At 45.9% G+C, this 23,112-nt stretch overlaps 1 protein-coding gene and 1 long non-coding RNA gene across 4 annotated transcripts; one reads left to right on the top strand and one right to left on the bottom strand.

Moving 5' to 3' along the window:
- Positions 1-804: 804 nt before the first annotated feature.
- Positions 805-19,037, bottom strand: LOC111064721 (male-specific sperm protein Mst84Dd-like). 3 transcript variants are annotated; one of them, XM_022352485.2, is made up of 3 exons: positions 19,005-19,037; positions 1,158-1,232; positions 805-1,091 (listed from the first exon to the last, which is right to left on the bottom strand). In XM_022352485.2, the coding sequence occupies exons 1-3, from the start codon at positions 19,020-19,022 to the stop codon at positions 909-911; spliced, it is 276 nt and encodes a 91-aa protein (XP_022208177.2). In that variant the 5' UTR covers positions 19,023-19,037; the 3' UTR covers positions 805-908. The 3 variants fall into 3 exon arrangements, with proteins under 3 accessions (XP_022208177.2, XP_022208174.2, XP_022208175.2); XM_022352482.2 differs by lacking the exon at positions 19,005-19,037 and adding an exon at positions 2,038-2,120; XM_022352483.2 differs by lacking the exon at positions 19,005-19,037 and adding an exon at positions 1,312-1,384.
- Positions 1,066-1,870, top strand: LOC111064724. The gene is made up of 2 exons (XR_002606892.2): positions 1,066-1,493; positions 1,565-1,870. It is a non-coding gene; the product is annotated as an uncharacterized LOC111064724 (long non-coding RNA).
- Positions 19,038-23,112: the final 4,075 nt, after the last annotated feature.

Below are 23,112 nucleotides of genomic sequence, written 5' to 3' on the forward strand. Positions count from 1 at the left end.
AAATTGTTAGGCTCAAATGGCCGAAAACCAGAAAATTTTCAGACCGAGTACCAGGCGAACAGAAGTCAGCAGAAGGTAGCTGGTTTTTCTTTTTTACATCATGTCAAAAGCTGGCTGATGCAAAACTGAGGGCGCGAAATTCAAATTTGCGGATTAATAATTCATTTTAGCAATATTGAAATCGCAATAGCTCTGTCAGTTCTCGTCCGATCAGGACGTTCTTTGTGTCCTCGTGACCGGAAGAAAATTCTCGATTTTATGGAGTCCTTTTAAAGGACGAAGGATCAAGGATAATGTCCGTAGTCATAAATTCGTCCTCTTCTTCGCCATTTCTCATCCGATCTGGATGTGATCCGTGTCCTCGTAGTCCGTAGGATTTCCCTCATCGTTTGGCCTCAAGGACAATAAGGATATTGCCTTTTAGCCGCTATAACTCCGCCATTTCTCATCCGATCTGGGCGTGCGACGCCTTCTATTGATCGGGATAAAGTCCTTGATTTTATGGAGTCCTTATCAAGGATCAAGGATCAAGGATATTTTTCCCATTCCGCCGAAAACCACCCAATGAATAAGATTTGTGAAAAGTTTTAATTGTAAATATTTTATTTATTTGTATTTATGTTTTATGAATATTTTATTTATATATTATATTATTTATGTTTTATAAATATTTTATTTATATATTATACTATTTATGTTTTATAAATATTTTATTTATATATTATATATTTATGTTTTATAAATATTTTATTTATATATTATATTATTTATGTTTTATAAATATTTTATTTATATATTATACTATTTATGTTTTATAAATATTTTATTCACAAGGACTACACGATAGCTTCGAGATTTGTGCAGGCTTCACCGGACTTGTGATGGAAGGCTTAAACCCTGTCGTGTGCTTAGCAACAGCCACCGCAGCACCCGAAGCAGGGTCCTGTTGCGCAGCACGGTCCGTAGACATTGGGTCCATAGCAGGGTCCACAGCACGGTCCACAGCACGGCCCGCAGCAAGGTCCACAGGGTCCACAGCAGGGACTGCAGCACGATCCACAGGGTCCACACATTTTTGATCCGTAAAAGTACTGGAAAATAATAAAAGAAAAATAGCATTAGTTTATTATATTTAGAAGAAGTGTGAAAGTAGTTACCTGAAACCAAACAAAACTCGAAGCTAAACAAAAATTTGTTGTTCTGTACTGCTCGGAGCGGAGTGTGAGGAATAACTGAAAATATAAGAGAATAAAGGAATGAAAGAATTGTATTGCTTGGTTAATGTGATGGGCTGAATATGGAAAATGTAACCCAGAAATAAAGTCATCAAGTCATCTGTGAAATGTGTTTGGGCTGATGTCCAATCCATTCTCTATTTCTCCCTTCCCATTTATTTCATTCGCACAGCACCATTCCGGCTAGAAACATCTCCAAATATTTTGTGTAGTCAAATTTTTGTTCGTCTCAATTTCTCAGTTTTTGTTCGGTTCCAGGTAAAAAAAAATCGTACAAAATTCAAAAATAAATTTAAAAATTAAACAAATTTTGGTTGCAATATTTCCAGAAACTCAACTGCTCAAACATGTGCGGACCTTGCTGTGGACCCTGTGGCTCTTGCTGTGGACCCTGCGGAGGTTGCTGCGGGCCTTGCGGACCCTGCTGCGGACCCTGTGGCGGCTGTGGACCCTGCTGTGGTCCCTGTGGATCCTGTGGCCCCTGCTGCGGCCCCTGCGGAGGTTGCTGTGGCCCCTGCGGATGGTGCTAACCAAGGCGAAGGATCTGCGACTAACATCTACCGAACGTGAACCACTAACATCAATTTGAGACTGAGACGGCAATAAAAATGGCTTAAAACCAATGGCCAAACAAACACGAAGCTTTCTGATTGTGGGCAGGGTAGTATTATTGGGGTTTGGCTAGTTGTTGTAAAGGTGTACGGAAGGTCCTTAAGTCGCATATTGATATATTGGAATGATGGAAAAATCGTGGAAAAATATTTTTTGACAACTGTTTACGTTTGAAACAAATGATTTATACTTGTTTTTAAATCTTTTTCGTGTCCAACATCTTTTCCGCTGTGTACTCGAATTCCAGTGAACATTTTGAGCGCCTCCTATGAGAAAATCGATGAGCTCTCAGCGCAAATTTATGGCAAACAGATGCCATAAACGCCGTAAGCAAACGGTGTCGCGTGGCATAAATTTTAAACTGCAGTCTCTTTGGTTTTTGGTACAGATGGCGCTGCTAGTCATACCACTAAGTCGAGGATGATAAATCAGTGTGCCGCCCATTTAATAGTTAAATATCTAAGATCTTAGCTGGCATACAAAAAAAAAAAATGTGAAATGCAACCAATAAATAATATTTTTACCAGCAGTGCTTAGCATTTGAGCTGTCATAAAATACATATTTATTTAATTAATTCAAAACAATTGTCAAAATTCAATTAAAATTCCGAGCATATACAAGAAGTCTGTACTCTTCCGGTAACCCCGCATAACAAACTGAGGAACAGCTCTTGGCAATCACATGGCGCTCTACAGACAGACAGACAGACAGACAGACAGACACTAATCTAAACGGACCAACTACGCGTAGAACAGCCATCGGGCAGGCATTGGGCCTGCCGCCGAACCAGCACCGCAAAACTGACATGCAAATTAAAAAGCATATGCTTTGACTCCTAATCACAAAGCACTTTCATTGGGGCTCGCTCATACCATGCCATGCCAGCAAGGCATGGCTCCCTCCCCTGCCCACTTGATGGGTGGCTTTTCTTCCGCCCGTCAGACGTCGCTGCCGTCACTGCCGTCGCCTTGTCCGCGCTCACATCCGCGTCCTGCCTCTGCCACTGCCTGACGTTGACATTGATGTTGGCTGTTAGCTGTTAGCTGTTAGCTGTTGCCTGTTTTGTTGCCTGTTCGCTGTTGGTTGTTGCTTTTGGTCGATGTGAGTGGTTGGCATTCGGCGCGTGATGGATTTTTGCAGCACTACGAGGCGGAATCCACCCCACAAAATGATTAATGACTTTTCAAGTGACTTGCAACAACGCACACACACACAACGTGCCTCAGCCAGGATCAAATGCTGTGGCTACACTGCGCGGAGAACCTTTTCAGAGCGGAAGCTTGCTCCAGCCTTAAGTCTTGGGGCTTTTTCTCAGTGTATCCATCTATGCCCCACAGTGGGCGTCTCCGCTCAGTCGAGAGCCACAAATTAGTCCCAGCAAACGAGGCTGAGACCCAACGCTGACTCTGACTCGGAGTCGAGTACTCCCTCTACTCCCTCTACTCATCTATCCATCTCCTCTCGTAGCTCGTCCATCTTTGACATCACTCTGGTTGAGTGATGGGATGCGTGTGTGGGGTCGTCGTAGTCGTCGTCATTGGAATTAATGATTTAAATGACTTGAAGCTGGCTGGCTGGATGGCTGGCTGGCTGGGTGAGAGCTGAGCTGAGCAACTCCCCTGCTGGCCTGTTGTCATGTCATTAACCAACACTCTGCTGTGCCATTTTCACCTGCAGCTGCAGTCATTTTTCAACACTGAGCGACTGGGAATGGCATCGTTAATTGCAGACAAACGTCAAAAGTCGTCTGTCAGCTGCGCCAAAGCATCAAGCAGGAAGCATCAAGCAACAGACTTCAGCTCCGCTCCACGTTCACATTCACATCGCCCGTCCAGTCCATGTCAGAAGCTGTCAAGCTCACAAAAGTATACATCACGAGGCCCCCAGTTGCAGCCCCCCAGTCTCAGTCTCAGTCCCAGTCTCTCAGCTACAGTTGGAGGCAACAGCCAGCGTTCGAGGCGTAGTCCGTGGTGGAGTGGAGTGGAGTCCAGTCCAGTCCAGGCATGGTCATGGTCGATAGTTGGCTGTTGCTTTTGCTGTTGCAAAAGATTGATGTGTGCTGTACGGCGGCAGGCAAAACGGAAAATAAATGATGTTGGTGATTATTTTTCTTCATTGAGCGGGCTGCCTGTGCCTCGCTGTCTGTGCCTCGCTGCCTTGCTGCCTGCCTCGACGTTGTTTCAACAGCCATTTTGGCCATCAATCTCGGGGAAGCATCGCATCAGGCAGCGCAGAGCCAGAGCAGACGCTGTGGGTGGACCGAGGCATAGATACACATTCCCCTCATTCATTCCATTCATTCATTCATACGCAGCACATTTCGGCAATCTATCAAGTTGGCCTGGGCTCGAATGGGGGGGGGGGTCACAGGACTAGGCAGTAGAGCTGCAAGGGCGTAGAGCATAGGCCATAAGTATCTAAGTTGATATGAAGGATTATGTCTAACGAAAGAAAGCTAAGCTACACGGGGAGAGAGAGAGAGAGAGGGAGGGAGAGACAGAGAGAGAGAGAGAGAGAGAGAAAGCAGTAAATCTTTTAAACAGAAATTGTAACCATTTAGCCCTAAAATTGATATCCCCAGCACAAGTCTTTGATTTATTTTAGCCCCGTTTTTATCTACTGCAGAACGAACTAGTTCCGATATGCGTTGCTCAGTTCATTTTCAGCCTGTCAGGGGCAGTATTTATTCGGCTTACTCCTTGGATATTCCCACTCTCCCCTCCCAGTTGGCCGGAACATTACCGCAATAACGCCCACAGCTTGGTGAGCATCTGCAGCGCTGCTGCTCGAATGGATTTTCGGGTGAAAAAGTGCAATATCATCAATTACTCGACAAATTTAGTGCCACAAGATGGCAATGGCAGCAGCAGCAGCAGGGGACAAGGGGCAGGAGTAGCAGCAGGGGACAAGGGGCAGCAGCAGCAGCAGGGGACAAGGAACAAGGGGCAGTGGCAGTGGCACGGGTAGGGCAGCAGTATTGGTGTCGTCGTCGGAAGCTGAGTGAAGGAGAGGAAAACTCTGGAGAGCAGAGGTCGGAAAAACGAAAATGTCCGGATGCAAACAATAAAATACATTTTCCGGTTACTTGTCACCCACTTTTCTATCGCCCATACCGCCCTCCCGCTACTGCCATCGCCATGACTTGGACTTGGACTTGAAGTTGGACTTCCACTTGGACTTGGAGTCTGACCCGTCGCCGTCGCCGCCGCCACCGCCGCAACGTAAAATCCCTCCACAGTTGACACATGCTGGGGGGCGGGCAGGCATCAGGGTTCTACGAGTTCTCGAGCCTCTCTTGGGGAAACTCCTCGGCAATTGCCAACAAAGCATTTCACTTTTTCGATTCAGTTGGGAAGGGGGTGGTGGTTGGGGGGTTGTCATCTGGTTGTTGTTGTCCAAAGTCATGTCGACAATAGCTTTAGCTTTGCTTCTGACACTTGGTAAATGGCGCCCGCCCGCTGAGCGACTGCAGCCAACATTTAGCTCTCATCCTCCAGTCTCCATCCTCCAGTCTCCAGTCACAAGTCCCATCCCTGTCCCTGGCATCTTGCATCTTCCGTTTCCTCTCTTCTCTGCCATATGGGTGGGACCCGTAGTGGGCGTGGCTGGTTGGGTCACTTGTTTACCGCTCCACTTACGCGTCGCACTCGAGAGGAGCGCTGCCGGACACATTTCCTGGCCCCCACACCCAGCCTCATAGCCCATAGCCCAACCCCCTGCTCCATCTATCACTGCCTTGACCCCGCCCCCCTTGCTGGCTGGCAATCCTTTCGATCCTGCATCCAGAATCTGTTCCGGTTCCTGTCCCTCTGCCTTTTAAATATAAATTGTGCCAAAGTGCAAAGTGCACGGAGGAGGGCCACACCGAGTGCAGTGCAGCAAAGCCAGAGGGAGGGAGGCACATCCTTATGCTGCTGCTGCTGCTGCTCCTCCTCCTGGCCAGGCCCCTCATCAGCATAGTCTGCAGATAATAATTTATCATGTGCGTGTCGGGGATGCTTGACACAGGATTTGCTGTTGTTGTTGCTGTTGCTGGGCGCATGTCAAGTTAGGATGCCAATCGATGACAATGGGCATGACAGGACAGGCCAAGCAGACAGGCAGGGAGGCAGACAGGCAGGCAGGAAGACAGGCAGACAGGCTGAGGCTCAGGCGTCAAGTATTGAACCAAGATTGTTGGCAATCAGTGGGGCAATCAGTGGCACATTTATGTACACAAATCTCAGCCGCAAGCGGAAAGCGGATATTGATACTCGAGTGCTGTGGCTGCTGGCTAATCTAACTGGTAATTAATTATGATTTCGCTGGCAGAAATGGCAGCTAGAAGTGCTAGAAAATGCCCAGCATACTGGGAGCGAGCCAAGCAGCCAAATATTGCAGCGAAATCCTAGGCATAAATTCCCTAAAATATCACCCAAAACAAGTGCAGATAATCATCATCCCATCCGTGGCCATTCATCAGCCAGCAGCAGATGATCCACAGAAAACCTTTTCACTTTATTTAGAGCTGCATAACTTGTCGTCAGAGTCGGTGGCGGAGTCCCTGGCCATGTCAGGGCCCTTGACCCGAGACCTCGTTCCTCCTGCCTGCCTGCCCGCCTGCCACCCACTTCTGCCCACTTTTTTTGGGGCAGCACAGAAAAGGAGGAGGAGTGCACAAAAATATTGGCCAGCATAAATCTTGGCGGCAAGTAGTAAATTTTCATTTTCACACCTTTCAACACTTTTCACGCTAACACAACCAGAAGGAACATTTTGCTGTCAAAAATAGAAAGGAAGCTGGCAAAAAAGGGACAAGGAGAGAGAGAAAGAGAGAGGGAGAGTGGCAGGGAGAGGGAGAGTGGAAACTCCTCTCGTTCTCTGTCTCTGGGCCCCCCCCCCCTGACAGGCAACACAAATACTGTCATATGCAGTGGGGGGGGGGAAGGAGGGAGGTTAAAAAAAGAAATGGTCCAAGAGCCCAAACCGTAGTCCGTGCCCCGTGCCCCATGCTCGACGTCGTCGTCGTCGTGTCCCTCTACAAGGAGCAGACAAAGTGCCTCTGAGCGTAAATAAATTGGAAATGTCCTTTGCCCTGGCACTGACTGGCGTTGCCCTGTCCTGCCATGCCCATGCCCCATGGCCCAGCCCTAGCAGCTCCGCTCCGCTCCGCTCCACTGTGTGCTGGGTGCAGGGGGTAGGGGCAGGGGCAGGCAAGGTCCTTCCGTGCAGTGTGCAATGCGTCGTGCCACGTCGGACATTGGACGAAGGCGATGCTTCCATTTTAATATTAATTTTACCCCAAAGCAGCAGACGGGGCCCCGGACAGAGAAAAGTTATTGCCCGGGCAGAGGCACAATCCAGAGTAGAGCAGAGCCGAGCAGAGCCCAGCACAGAGTACAGAGCAGAGCAGAGCACAGAGAGATCCGAGAGCTGCGAGCTGAGAGCTGAGACGTAGACGCAGGCAGTAATCATGGGGCAAGGTCCTGCAGCATCCATCCCCAGTACTCTTGCTTCTGCTCCTGCTTCTGCCTCCTGCTGCAGCTCCTTCTGCTGCTCCTCCTCCTCCGACCCTCTGCCGTTGTCAGTTGAAGCAATTTATGTCAGTGCATATCCGACAGCCTGGCAGTTGCAAGCCATGTGCGGATCCCCCCAGTCAGTATCATCTCTCTCTCTCTCTGCGTCTCTCTGCCACTCTGTGTGTCCTCCTTAAATCCAACACCAAAGTGTCCTTGTTGGCAGCAGCAGAAGCAGCAGCAGCAGCAACAACTATGCTAACAACAATGCAGCCTGCACCTATCAAGTTATCAAGCCGACAAAAGATGGCTTCCCACTGCAGATACCCAGCGAGATGGCAGCGTGACACGTGGCTTTTGGGATGTTTAATTGGGAATTTGGGGGGGTGGAGCGTTGTAGGTTGCATGTGGCAGGCTACGCGAGCACTTTTGAACCCACTAACCACGCCTCAAGCTGCCAGCTGTTGCAGCAGCATTGGCCAGCAGTAGCTTGCCCTCACTCGTGAGTGTTTCTGGCAGCTGCTCCCTCACTCGTGAGTGTTTCTTTAATCCCTTTTCACGCCTCACTCACGCTGCCATCTCTAGGAGCAGCCGAACCGCCCTTCCAGGGGCAATACTCATCGTTCTTGCTGTTATCCTGGCAACGACATCGAGCAGGCCAAAGTTTAGTGCAACCTTTGATTTATATTTTTCTTGCCTTTCATTCGTTCTCTCTCTCTCTCTCTCTCTTGCTCGCTCCCACGCAGCTGCCAAAGGAATTGCTCTATTTTCCGGGGTGTGTGGGGAGGGCATATCCATGTCCGTTTCGGAGCAGCACCGGAAGGCAAGGCACCGAAAGCAAAATATTTATTAGTTTGTTAAATTGTGAATTGTGAATTGGCCAAGGAAGTGGAGCTGAAGCAGGAGCTGAAGAAGGAGCTGAAGCAGGAGCTGAAGCAGGAGCTGAAGCAGGAGCTGGAGCTCTTTGCTGGCCTGCTGCACCTTCTCTGCACATTCGTCGCTGTGTTTCCTTATTCCACGTTGCCTGTTTGCCATTCGATTTGTGTGCCTTTGGGTTCGGGGTTCTGGGTTCCGGGGCTCTCGATTCAGTATTAATTTTTTAGCTGCTTGTGTGCCTTTGGCTTTGGCTCTGGTTCTGGTTCTGGTTCTGTTTCTGTCTTTGCTTCTGTTTCTGGCTCTGTTTCTGGCTCTGACTGCGACTGCGACTCCTTTCCTGATTCTCCACGTCTGGTTATGGCTTCTACTCTGACCCCAACCGACCCGACACGACCCCACCCGACCCGGTCCATTGTTTGTTTGATAATGATTCCTGTTTGAATGGCTCTTGGCTCTCCTCACTGCTCTGCCCACTCTCCCCCTCCCCTGCCCACTGCCCACTGTCCTCTGCCCTCACTCTCTCTCTTGGCTCTTTGTTCGAGCTGGGGGGGCCAAAGGATTTCATTATTATTTTTCATTGGCATGCACTGTGACACCCAATGGCTGTAGATTAAAATGTCGCCCAATGAATGGATTCCGGATGAATGGCATACTGGAACCAGTCAGAGGAATTTAATAGAGTGCCGTAAGAGTGCCATAAATTCCACCAGAAGGTTGCCTTGCCTTGCTGCAGCTTTATTCCGCTCCTAATTGGAGTTTGGGGGACGGCCACCCACTGGCCGGGCCACACATATTTAGGGATTCCCCAAACCGACAAAACAAACCGACAAAAAATCCGATCCACATGTTTATTTTTGGGATAAGCGCCCCCCGGCGTCCAGTTATTATGGAGTGCCAGCCAGAGAGCCAGCCAGCCAGCCAACTGATCATCGGGGACTCATTTTGATATACAATATTTTAATTAAAATGTAAATCGAAATGATTAAGTGTTTCCAATTTATATGCGATATTTCATAAGCACAGAAGAGAGCAGAGACAGAGACAGAGAGCAGAGCAGAGCAGAGAGCACTGAAAATTGTCGGTAGAATACAAAAGAGCATAATTAATTACACGGCCCCGAGCTGAGCACGAAGCGGAGATGGAGCGAGTGAGTGAGAGCGAGAGCGAGAGCTAATGACAATGCAAGCGAGAGAGGAGAGGAACGATGAGAAACGATGCCCAGGCAGGCAGAAGCAGCGGCAGAAGCAGCTGATTAATGATGGGCTGTGAATGAGACAGAGAAAGAGAGAGAGATACAGCGCAAGAGAGAGAGACGTGAGACGTGAAAGACAGACGAAAATGAGCACAACATCATCATGAGATATATAATGTTGATAATGAGCATTATATATGATAAATCAGTGGAGTTGCGGAGGGGGGAATGGGTAGTGGGGAACGGCCAACGAATGCTCTGTTGAAATTTCTGTGGCACAATAATAAATTAATATAAATGATACTTAATTTTATGATTAATGATATTGATGAGTTACCAACCCATAGCCAGGCAGTCAGCCAGCCAGGCAGCCAGTCAGAACCGTAGAGAGCAGTCCCCCAAAGGGTCTTTCGCGGCATGAAAGATTTTCATAAATTTATCAACCATAAATCAGACGCGGAATTGGCCCGTCCCGTGTCTCCGTCCCTCAATACCACGAGGATGGCCGATGGCCGAGCTCTGCTCTCTCGCTGTGAATAATGCACAATAAATACAAAATAAATAATACATAATTACAACTTTTGATTATTGCTGCTGCCGACAAAGTCTTTCAATTGATGGGTTTCAGTTTACCTCCCCCCACAGCCTATGCCCACTGCCACTCCCACTCCCAACAATCCATTGACGCCTTTTCCACTTGGCAGCAGAGAGAGAGAGAGGGACGAGTACAGCATGGAGTGAGTGCGCTCGCCTCTGACAAATGATGCGCCCAATTTGGGCCACGGAAAAGATACATTTCAAAATGATTGAAATGCGTAATTAATTTATTTTTGTTTTTCGTCCCCCCTCGAGCATTTTTCTAAACCATTTGGGACAGTTCCCCCCGGCTGCTGATGAGCCGCAATTTGTCAAAATTAACGAAATATAAGAGCGGCTCCACTCGGCTCGCTTTGATGTGGTGGCGGGCAGGCAGCAAAACTTTCGTCGAGACAGGAAATAATAATCATGAATGAGTAGAGCTGCTCGGCATCAGACAGTTCGGCTTCTCCTGCGGATTAAACTCTGAACTCTGGCACTGAAAGTAGTTTGAACAGCGATTGAAAACTTGCCGAGTTAAAACTGCTGCCGGAAATACTATATGAAAATTATTCAAAACTTTTCGAGCACATAATAGTTCCGAACGTTGCATTGGAAAACAACATTCTTGGAGGCATTCATTTGGTTTATTCGTGTATGAATAAAACAGCAAAAATGCTGCCTGAGAAATTTCTGGTATTTCAGTTATTTCAGGGATGGTTTATTAAATTAATTAGAATTAATTACGAATTGCTCCCTCACCCAACCCAGCCTTGATTTGTTCCAACCAAGATGGGCTCAGTGGCAAGAGATTTGAGTCCAATGCTGAATATCATCTCACAATATTTGCCTATTTTGAGCACCCTGACAAATCCTATTTCTTGTAGGGCATACAAAAATTGTAGAAATGCTATAAAAAAACAGGGATCACAAATAAGACGTATGAGCTTAAAAAAATCAAAGTCGAAAAAAGTGTCCTAGGTGTGTGCAAAAAATACAGCTAAGTTTTTTGAAGAAGAGGAATCTCGTAGCAAGATAAACTTGTATTACCAATTTTTATAATACAAATTAAAAATAAGACTTATTTTTGATTTTTATTTAAAAAAAATAAAAATAAAATTAAAAATAAAAATTGAATGCAAATATCTTTTGACCAGGGAGGTCTCTATTGAAAATAAATATATACATATATGATCTACAGTTCAAAGCCTTTCATTTGATATATGTATAGTATGTTTGGTTACGCATCTATTAAGCATCGCGTCGGGACGGTAAATTCGGCCGTGAGATTATGCTGACAGATAAAAAAGAAAAATTCACAAAAAAAAAATCATTTTCTTTGCTAGGCCCACCATTTATCTGCCCGCCCTCGTATAAAACATCATATTGCATTGTTTGCTTTCCAAAACTAAAATCATCTTGCAAATTCTTCCACTTTTCATTGCATTTTTTCCCCTCGTGCAAATATGAATGGCAGCAGGCCACAAAGAACCTTCCGCTGTGCATACTTAGTAGATGCCTTCTACCGCCTGCATCAGTTGATTATCCAACTGTCACACGGCACATGCTCATCCATAACCAAAGGGGTGGTGGGGGTTACAAAGTGTCCCTGCTGCTGCAGCGGATAAAGCACTAATTTCAGGATTGCATAAGTCGCATAAGTCAAACTGTCAACGGCAGTGGCAGAGACAACAGACAACAGAAATGACACAGACAACGACGACGACGATGGGGGAAAGTTTCTGTTGTGTTGTCTGCGAAATGAGTGGAAAAAAAGTGAAAAGTTAAGCGAAATGAAAAGCAAGGTTGGATGGGGTTGGGTTGGGTTGGGTTTTCCCTGCACTGCCCAACGTTTCTTTGGTTCTTTTCACATGTGGCAGGGAGGGAGAGAGAGAGAGTGGCAAAATGTTGTTGCCTTGTGGCATTGTTGATGTGCCTCGCATTTGTTCCAAACAAAAGTGCAATTTGCACCCAAAACAGCCGCAAACAAGGATGTTGAATGTTGAATGTTGGATACTGCGAATGGAAGATGTAAGAGACAGACCCAGAGAGAGAGAGTGAGAGAGTGCCGTGTCCCGAGTGTTGACAATGGCAAAAACCGTATAGAATAAAGGGCAAGAACAAAAGAAAGCTCACACAAAAATACACATGTGTGTGTACATATGTATATACACACATGCATATACATATGTACTTACATATATGACAAAAGCAAAAGCAAAGAAAAAATCCTCTTTTGTCTCCTTCGTGTTGCTGCTGCTGCGTTTTGTTTTTTTTTTAATGCAAGCATAAAAAAGAAAATCACGAAACGCAAGAAAAACTTTGCAAACAAATAAAAAGGCGGCGAAGGGAGGGGAAGGGCAGAAAAACAGTACAGAACAGAAAAACCTTTGCGAACGACTCGAATCATTGGAGTGTGTGGCATATGCCACACGGCTGAAAGAGTTGAAGATGGGGCCGGGCAGCAGCCTCCGCCCGAAGAGTAGTTGAGGCAGCGCGCGGGTGCAGGGCTCTGTATCGGTTTGGGGGGTATGGGGTATTCTGTTGCTGTATCCAGGCGATAAAAACCCAAACAGACTGGCGCAAAAAGAAACGACACGAAAGTGCAAGAAATCAAAGGCAGGCACGAACCTCAAGGCTGTGGGATGCCCTTACGGCAGTAAAGTTCTAAGGATCATGGCCAACAGCAGCTTTGATAATAAATATGATCTATGAATATTAGGCTGGGCCAGGAAATATTTTTTTCGAAATTCAAACGGGACACCCCCGTAGTTTCGTTCCCTTGGATTTAATAGTTATTTACATGATTTTACTTTTATTTTTTTTTTATTTTTTAGAGGTTGCTACCGAATTTTACAAAAAATTTTAATCAAGAAAATTAAAAAAAATTTTTTTTGCTGAATGAGTTGGATAATTGGTGAAATCTATTGCATACATATATTGATACCATTCATATCGTCCTTAATCAGTTATTGGCAGTAAGAAACCTGCACAAGTTTTTCCGAACTAGTTAAATAAATATAATATATTTGTTATGTAATATATTTGTTATCTGTTATATATAATATATATAAATATATCAACCTAAGCTGAATTGATCTTGATTTTCACCAATCGTTAAATTTTTAACAGTAACTAAAAAAAAAAAATAAAAATACCTTATTATCACAATATGAACTAGTTTCTAAGTTTCAATAATATTTAAAAAAACCGACGAATTAAATTTTTTTTATTGTATATTTACCAGATACCAAAATTTGTATTTATTTTCGACGAATTAAATTTTTTTTATTGTATATTTATCCAAAAATTTGTATTTTATTTTCGTGGTAGCAAACTAAAAATTAAAAAAAAATTGTATAATTTTATTGAACAACAAAGAATCGAATTGGGGGGTGTCCCCTTGAAATAATAAAAAAATTAATTTTTTGGTCAAATTTGGGCCCAGCCTAATGAATATTCTATAGCAGAGAGTTATCCAGTGCTCAAAGAGCATCCAAGCTGCTCCCTAGCTCTGCCTGAAAAACGAAGTACCCTCGCTGCCAGCAACAACTATAACAATGGACAACTGACAGCAGCAACAGCAAGAGCAACAGCAACAGCTAGTACCCAATCCCATACCCATTGGAGCCCATACCCTTTGCTGCTCCAACTCCCACACACACTCCACTCTGCACACTCCACTCTGCACACTCCACTCTCCACCCTGCACTCTCCACCCTACACTCTTCACCCTACACTCCCCCCCACCCCTTTTGTCGAGGAGGAGTAGCAGTTGTTGGCTTGGAACAAATGCGTACGTGACACTTTGGTGGCGCAGAGATATAAGAATGTCACATAACTCAACGTGATTAACGTCTTTTTGTCGCTCTCAGGCGCTGGCACGGCCACAGCCACAGCCACAGCCAAGTACTGCCACTGGGGCTGGGCTGTGGGGGGATGTGGCGGCCCCCCGTTCTTGGCCATGTCTGCATGCAAAAATATAGCCAGCTATAAAACAAGTGGTTGCTCCTCGTTGGGTGTCTGTCTCTGGATTTTCTCATTGTGGATAGCGCCCCAATGATCCCCCCTCCCATGCCCTAACGCCTGCCCACCCAAAACATTTGCCTTTGCGTCTGGCGTTTAACGTACAATTTTCTATTATGCCCAGACATTTTTCCAGCTACCATTTCCATTCATTTCGCAGTTTCCTTTTTGCACTGTGCTTTCCAGAATTTTTGGTTATTTATGATATATGCAGGGCAGGGGGGGGGGGAAGGATCTACCCATATATTGTATTTATATTTTTGGATTTGTTGCTTTACTTTATTCTCATTAGGGAAGTAATTATTTTATTTATTTTTTTTTTTATTAATTGCAGGCTATAAGTCACACAAAGAGAAATTTATTTGGAGTGGAGAGGGGGAAATTAAGCTTAAATCTGTGGCCAGATCAAAGAAAAAGCCAACGGGATGGGCAGTCTCAAGAGATCTTAATAGGGGGAAATTACGAGCAGGTACTAGCCCCGAAGAAATGTTTCAGAGCAAACAATCACAATCACAATCATGATCCGCGTTTCGTTACGCTTTATCTGGCAGTCATCTCATCTCGTTTGTTGGCTTACACCTGGCAGGCAGGCCCCAGTCATAACCAGACCAAAACTGAACTGAACCGAACCGAAAGCATTAACTCAAATCCCATTATAAAATCATCAGAGCCAAAGCTGCAAAACGAAGCCGATCACAATCATAAATAAATGGCAAACGAAAACCAAGCAAAAGCCGCGATCGAAAAGAAAGAAAAAAACAAAGAAACAATAGAAGTAGCTGCAATGCGTTTGATATGCCAGGGGGAGCCAGCCAGCCAATGATTGACATGTTGTGGCAACCGGAAAGCAAAAGACGATGATATATACGAGAGTACGAGGTAGCAAACGAATGGCATAGAGAAGAGGCACAACGACCCAACTGATCGATCGATCGATCGACACACAACACAATAAAAAAAAAAAAAAAAAAAAAAAAAAAAAAAAACACACACACACAACAAAAAGAGTCAAACCGCTCACGCGCGCAACAAATTGGATTTATTTACGCCCCGTCAGCATAGATCTACCCCTCCTAATGATCCATGCTCCCCATACTGGCAACCCATGCTGCTAGCCCATTCCTATAGCCATTCCCGTTCCCGTTTTGAGCTGATGATCATGCATGATGCATGATGCATGAACCGTAAGTTCAAATGAACTCACTTGGCTGGCAATTACCCGAGCTGAAGTTAAAGCTGGAGGGGGGGAACTGGAGCAGGAACTGGAGCTGTGGATGCTGTTGTCTGTGGCTGTGTCTGTGTCTGTTTTGCCGCGTATTGAGTTACACCAAATTGCATTTTGCGCTAAAAACGATTTGACATTGCCAGTTGACAGTCGACAGTTGAGTGGAGTGGAGTGGCGTGGCGTGGAGTGCAGTTGAGTTCTAGTTAGGGAGCTTTAGCCTGCAGCTAAAGCCCGCAGAGAGTCTCTCTCTCTCTCTCAGGCGCTTCCAGCTGCGCTCAAGTCAACCTTAATGACACTCAGTGCGATCGACAGCGCAGCATGGCCACTGCAAGCTACTGTGCCAGAGAGAGAGGAGTGAGAGCGTGAGGAGGAGAGTGAGAGCGTGAGGAGTGAGAGCGCGACTCTTTTCAGTGTGCTCATACATTAATCATTAGCGTTGCTGAGGCTGAGGCCGCGGCCGAAACTCTCTTCCTTCCTCTTGCTTTTGCTTTTTCTTTTGCTTTGCTTGTTGGTTCACACATTTCAACTTGAATTAGTCGACGCTTTTTCATGAATGAATTGAACGGAATTGAATGGAATGGGAATGGAATTGGAATGGTTTCGGTGTGGTGTGGCTTGGTTTTCGTTTTTTGTTTCTCCTTCATTTATTTCCTTGGGCTGGGAATACTCGTACTTTGAGCTGGCCACCACATGCGGTCGTAGTCCCAGTTGGACTGCAAGTCGTACCTCAACGCACAATAATAAAGAAATCCACCCAAAAGAAAGAAAGAAAGAAAGAAGCCGCCGAGACTCACTCTCTCTCTCTTTGTCTTCCTCTCTCCCTCTATCCATTGAGAAATCAAACAAAATGCGCAAAGGCCCCGAAGATACTTGACTGAAAAAGTAATGCCCAAGCCTAAGCCCACAAGCAGCGCAATCGTCATCATTATTTCATTATTTTGTAGCGTTTCATGTTGCGCGCTGCGAGAAATTGAAATCAGCATGAGGCCAGGCCAGGCCAGAGAGCCAGGAGGGATAGCCAGAGAGCAAGAGAGTCAGATCCAGAGCCAGGAGGGAGATGGAGAGTTAGCTGTTGAACCGATCCCGTAGAGCGCCCGTCGGCGAAATGTCTTTGTGTGTAATCGGCCATAAGCACTGGCCCCGTGGGGGGTGGGGGATCCAGCCGCATCACGTAACCCTCCAGCTCGTAAGCTTTATTTCTACGCCACGTAATCCACAGCCAAAGCCAAAGCCAAGTGGTTTCATTTACAAAGAGAGCGCAGGGCCGGAGGGCAGTGTAGATTACACCTAAAAAGGGGTGGTGGGGGGTGAAGAGAAATCCCTCATCGGTGGGGTGGGGTGGGGGGTTGAAGAGAAATGCCCTCATCGGCCGCAGCAGCGTTCATTCATCAGGTGAGTTGAGTGGCCCACGCCCTGCCGCCAAACTAATTTCAATTTAAAGCTCGCTGCTCTCTCTCCCCGTTCGTCTCTCCCCCCCCTCCAGACAATACAATCATCAATCTACTTCTGTGGATTTTGTTCTGGGTTAAAGTTCAACTGGTTCTAGGTAGGCCTCTGCTGTCATGTCCTTTCCTTGCCTTTCCCTTGCCTTTCCGTTGCTTAACTTTGTCTCTGTCTTTGCCTTTGCCTTTTGTTTTGTTTCGTTTTTTGGCCCGTGACAGTTGGACAGGCCGAGTGACAGATTTGACCAGAAAACAATTCGTGTGGCACATACAACAATAAACTTATCCCGGGACTCTCGGATTCCGACTCGACCGGCAGCCCCAGCCACAAGATGCAAAGCCTGACAGTGTGTCTACACTTCACTTAACTTTCCCCTGCGTTCTCTGCCCCTGGTCCTGCCACTGCTCTGCCTCTTCTCTACCCCTGTTCTGCCCCTGCCACTGCTCTGTCCTGACTCTGCTCAGCCCCTGTCCTGTCTCTGCCCTTTACTGAGCAGCAGTCTCCTTCTTCTACTTCTCAAACTGTTTTTGCATTTTATCCTCGTCAACAGGATTTTTCAGCATGAGTTGGCTGCCGGACTGCAGGGCCATCATCAGTGTGGGATCCACACACAGAGCAGGGAGCAGGGAGCAGGAGCATGAGCAGGGAGCAGTAGCAGCAGCAGCAGCAGGAGAGAGCATCATGTCATTTTCATGTGTCTAGGACTGGGAGGATGGCTCTGAGCTGGGTCTGGGACTGGGGGAAGCTGAGCGAATGGTTAGCTCAAAAACCACACACCAAATGTCCGACTGGCAAGCAGCTGTCACTCAAACGCTACTACCCGGAAGAAGTATGCTTTGAATACTCTAACATTTTTCGGGCAGAAATTGCAGCTATTCGGTGGACTGGCTGACTGGGCGATGAAGCTGGGACAGGGCAGAGGCAGCAGCTCAAGTCTGGTTTAATATACTGTAAACTATGAAGAGATATTTCTCTATATACATATATTTTCAGAGCGCCTTTCTTCTTTCTTTGGGCATCTTTTTCAGCCACTTATTGTGTGCATATTTCCCTGCATTAATGCAGAAGGGCATCTGTAAAGTCAACAAAAGAAATTCCAAACCGAATTCCGTGTCCACTCCCTTTGATGATGTGGCCCGGGTCAGTCTCCCTCTTTCACTCTGTCCGGAAGACTTCAGCTCATGAAACTCATTCGTGTGCACTTGTCATGAGCAGTGCCTGACCCGTACCCCCTGCCCCATACCCCCTGCCCCATTCCCTTTCCCTGCCATCATCATTGTCATTTCAGTTTGGTTTTGTGGTCCCGTTTTGTTGTTGCGTATGAATTTTGCATTTCGCATGTGGAGACTTTTTCACGTCTCCATGGAGACAGATTGAACGGGGGGAGGGGACAATGCAATTACATAGTGCCCAGTACCGACTAATTAATTCCCTGCCTACTACACACACACACACACACACACATGCAGACAGACAGAAAGGTAACCCTGACAATTAATACGCTTATGGGGCCAATAAAATATTGATAAATGCCCCCCGAGAGCTGCACAACACACAAATCCCCCGGAACACGCGAAACGCTCTTCATGAGCAATTTATGTGTTAATATTTACAAATAAATTAAGCGACCCAAAGAGTGGCATGCCAAAGAGGGGCACGCGGGGCACGCGGGGCGCGGGGCACGGGGCATGCCTGGGCCATTTCGTAGACCATTTATAAAACTCGGGAATCCGCATGGGTGGATGGGTGGATGGAGCAAATGCAAATAAGGCAACATTTGATTAATGAGCGGGCCTGAAAATTAAACAGCAAAGCGGCAGAGCGACAGAAGTGGCAGAAGAGGCAGTGTGGCAGAGCGGCAAAGCGGCAGAAGCGGCAGAAGTGGCAGTGTGGCAGGGAAACACTCAACCGAGTGGGCTGTTCCTTCCAATGGGGTGGCAGCAGACGCCCAGACCCAGATCCATAGCAGATCAAAAATTCATACTCCAAGAGTTCTCTTGGAAAATTCAACATAGAGTATGGGCAAGTGCACAGATGGATGGGGGGGAGTGGGGTGGCACTTGGGAGAGGGAAATGCAATATATTTGAGAGGATAATACCGTCTCATACCCGACATTGCAGTTGCATATGAGCAGCAGTATATGGTACTAGGGGGGCAGGGGAAAAGCGCTTATAATTATCTCTCTCTGACTACAACAAAAAGGGGCTAAAAGCAATTCTACTTAATAATTTAAGGCTCATGCAGAGGGTACAATAAATGGAATAGAAAATTGTGTGGAGTAGCAAAGCAGGGAGTGGAATTTAATTTCAATTTAATACTTACAAGAACTCCATTCTCCATTCCATTAGAAATTGGCTTCCAAACCTTAGAAAATTAACCATAAGTGTAGTAGTCCCAGAACTTGCAGCTGCAAAACAATAAATACATATATAGGAATAGATTAAAAGTTTTTAGGCATGTAAAATATATATAAAATTGGCATATATTTAGGGCAGACCTAACTATGATTTCGGCAACAATTATTATGCATTTTCATTATGAAAAATAGTTTCAAAATATACATACATATATACATAAAACCTACGAACTAATTGAGGGCTTAATTTTACATACAATTAAAAGCAATTAAAATAAAATACAAGAAAAAATCGCAAACAAAAATCTCCCGCTGAGTGGGTACGCAAAAGGAAGCCTTCCCAGTTTTTTTTGTTCATTTATCATCGATGGTTTACATAATTATTAATTATTAAAAGTTAAATATTAAATATATATTTATGTGCATATTCGTAATTACTGCTGATGATCCAATCAAATGGGCAATCGCTTAACCAACTGAAATGTCTGCCGTATTCCGTATGATTTCCATATAATTTACTTGCCACATCTTGCATGCCCCCCCACCACATTCCACCCATACGAATACGAGTATATGTAGATATATCCCCCCATTTAGCTGACTCCTTCGTTTCGCCACTTCTCTGTTGCTGCTTTGCCACTTTTTCTTTGGACATTTGTTAAATATTTGCGAGGGCATAACTCATTTGGTAATTTAAGTACTTGCACGAGTCGGCGCGGGTCTCACGTACGCCCCGAGCGATAGAGACAGAGAGGGCGAGAGGAGACCCCTGCACTTGCACAGGAAGTGAGTGCCCAGAGCATCAGCAGCGGAGCAGGAAGAGAGCTAGAAAAGAGCGATGGCGAGGGAGAGCGACTGCAGCAAGTGTTTCAGCTGCCGCCGCCGCTCTCGCTCTGCTGCCGCTGCTGTTGCTGCTGCTAAAGGGGATTAAGCGTGTAAAATACGAGCGCATAAATCTATTTGCTACGCATATAAACAACCCAACACACAGCACAGCTTCGAGCAGCAGCAGCAGCAGAGAACGTGCAGAGCAGGGAGAGCGATGAGTGGAGAGGCGGAGAACGGAGAGCGGAGAACATTTGCGTGTGCAATCACGCCATTCTCCATTTGCCATTTGCCGAGAAATGTAATTAGGCCTGCCGCCATGTGGAACGCATTCTCTCTGGCCTGGCCTGGCCTGCCTGCCCAAAGGCGATCTCGAGGCACTGCGACGGCGACGGCGACTGCGACTGCGACTGTGGGTGCTTGCTTGCAGTGTGGTCTGGGCTGGGGAGCGGGGTGGACTAACAGATGGCTTCCAGTTGACCGCGACCGCACACACAGTTCCCCCAGTGCCCAGTCCCCCAGTTCCCAGTCTCCAGCACCCAGTTCCCCGTCTCCAGTCGCCCAGTACCCAGTTCAAGTGGCAGGCTGCCAACTCGCGTGGAATTATTGTGTGGACTGCAATCTTTAGTCTCCAAATGATAACGGCGCACGAAACCACGCCACTCTGCCCCTCTCTCTCTTTTCCGTACTCTGTGGATGGGGAGGGGGGGCATAATGACAATATTACAGCACGCTCGGGGATCCGCCAGGTGGAACGCCTCTCAAATTTATTGAATTATGAAACGAGCAGCGCGGCCATTGCCCAGCAATGGCTATTTATATGGCCATAAAGCAAGTCATTAAAATATGCCACAAACAAGAGGGGTGGGGGGACTCAGAGTACGCAGAGATGAGCAGCTTAAGAAATACCCTGTAGGTAAAAGGCAATACGAGAAAGGGAATATAAATTAAAGCCATGAATCTGCGCTCTGCTCTCCGCTCTCTGCTCTCATTAAGGCAAACACCAATAAACCTTTGGAACTTGCTTTTATATTATTTTATTTATTTTAATTTATTTATTATTATTATTTATTATTATTATTTTTAAGTTTATTTGTTTATATAATATTTTAATATTTTTTATATTATTTGATTTATTTATTATTATTATTTATTATTATTATTATTTTCAATATGATTTTTTTTATTTTATATTTTTTATATTATTTTATTTTTAGTATTATTTATTTATTTTCAATATAATTTTTTTTATTTATATTTTTTATATTATTTTATTTTATTTTATTTATTTTATTATTATTTATTATTTTAAATATTATTTTTTTATTGTTTTATTTTCTATATTATTTTCTATATTTTTATATATTTTTTATTATTATTTATTATTATTATATATTATAATTAATTATTTTTATATGCTGATAAACCTTTAGGCGCGGTTGATTTCTTCATGGAGTGCACTCAAAGTGCGAATTCGATGAAGTTTTCATCGCACTCTTTCGGAGTTCCTTCGGCTGGCTTCCTAACCATCAAGCCTAATGACCAACACACTGATGAGACGACCCTTTTTCAATGCCACATATGCCCCCTGTGCATACTGCCCCCAACCACCACTTGCGGGGTGTTCCCCTGCCGACACTGCTATAGCTCCTGCTCCTCCTGCTCCATAAGTGACCCCAAAAAAATGGCTAAAAACCTGCACCAAATGTGCAATGAAAAAGTAACTAAAACGTTGCAAAAAAAAGCAGCACACAAAAAAAAAGGCAGCACAAAAATGCATCACATAAAAGGGTAAGAAGGAGGGTAAGAAAGAGGGTAGGAGAGGGGAGGAGCAGCGAGCAGCGCGCAGAGTGGAAGAGTGGAAGAGAGATAAAGAATAATGACCACTTTGCCATCTCGTGGCAAATAACCATTCATCAAATTGTCCAAATTACAGACATTTCACAATGACGCGAGTGAGGGGGGATGGGGGTAACGTCTACCCCGTCATCTACCCCCTACCACCAGTCGGTCGGTCAGTCGCTTGGTCTCTCTTTCTGGGTGCCCCCCAAACGATTTTGGACTGTTGCAATGTCGACAGAGCGGCGGCGGCAACAACAACACGACGACGACGCTGACGCCGACGATGACTGCAATTCGTTTACACCAATTTTATGGTAACAAGCAGCACCCCCCCTCCCCTACCAGCACCCCCTCCTAACTGGACATGCCCCATGGCAGCTGCTGGCCAAATGAGTGGAGTTCCGAGTCGAGTTTTGGGGTTGAGTTTTTGGGATTCCTCTTCTTTTTTTTTTTTGACTGTACAAATTGCCGGCTGCATTTTGGGATAACCCCAAGGAAAGTCTGGCTTGGATTCGGATTGAATTCAAGGGGATGGGGTGTGGGGGGGAAATGCTACGCCTGAAACTATGCAACAGCTGCCACAGCATTACCAAAGTGTTGCCTCTGCTGCTGTTGCCCAGCCTCATCTGCCATTCAATTTCATGGCTGACCGCTGACAACAACTGCAATTTGGGGACATTAAGTTTTGACATTGAATAATCACCGCCAAAGGCGTTGACGACACACACACATGGGCTCTCTCTCTCTCCCCTCTGCTTGGGCATCACATGGCTGATGCTCATTCATAAAATCGCGTACATTTCTGCGCCTATAATAAATTCAGCTCTCACTCATCAGGCAGGCAGGCAGGCAGGCAGGCAGGCAGCAGTCTCTGACTCTGGCTCTGCCTCTGCATATATGAAATTTTCATAAGGGAGCGTCATCAGTTGGCTTGATTGAGGAGGTACACGTACCCGTCCCTGTCCCTGGTCTGCCTGGTCCTGGTCTGCCTGGTTTTGTCTGCCCCACCACCGGGGTACCGGGGACCGGCTTTTATTTTGATTTATTTTCCACAGACACGACAGTTAATTTGATATTTTGATTAACTGCAGTCCGTACTGCTGCCAGCTATCCGGTTTAAGGGGGGTACTCCGGGGACTGCCACTGCTGAATGCCTCTCCTCAACTCAAGGTGAGTGCGAACAGGGAGCAAGGGTCAGGCGTCAGTCGTCAGGCATCAGCTAATCCCTTATATAAGCTCTCACTTTCGCGGCTACGGAAACGACACTTGCCACCATGTTGTACCGCCCCCCCCCCCCTGCTCTCACGACGCTCCTTGGCGTTCTCAATTCGTGGGGCTCGTTCCATGGTTTCCACATAATTTTATAATTTTTATTCACTTTGCGAAAATGCGAAAATAATTGCAGTG

This window comes from Drosophila obscura, unplaced genomic scaffold (genome assembly GCF_018151105.1).
Source record: "Drosophila obscura isolate BZ-5 IFL unplaced genomic scaffold, ASM1815110v1 contig_179, whole genome shotgun sequence".
NCBI lineage: Eukaryota > Metazoa > Arthropoda > Insecta > Diptera > Drosophilidae > Drosophila > Drosophila obscura.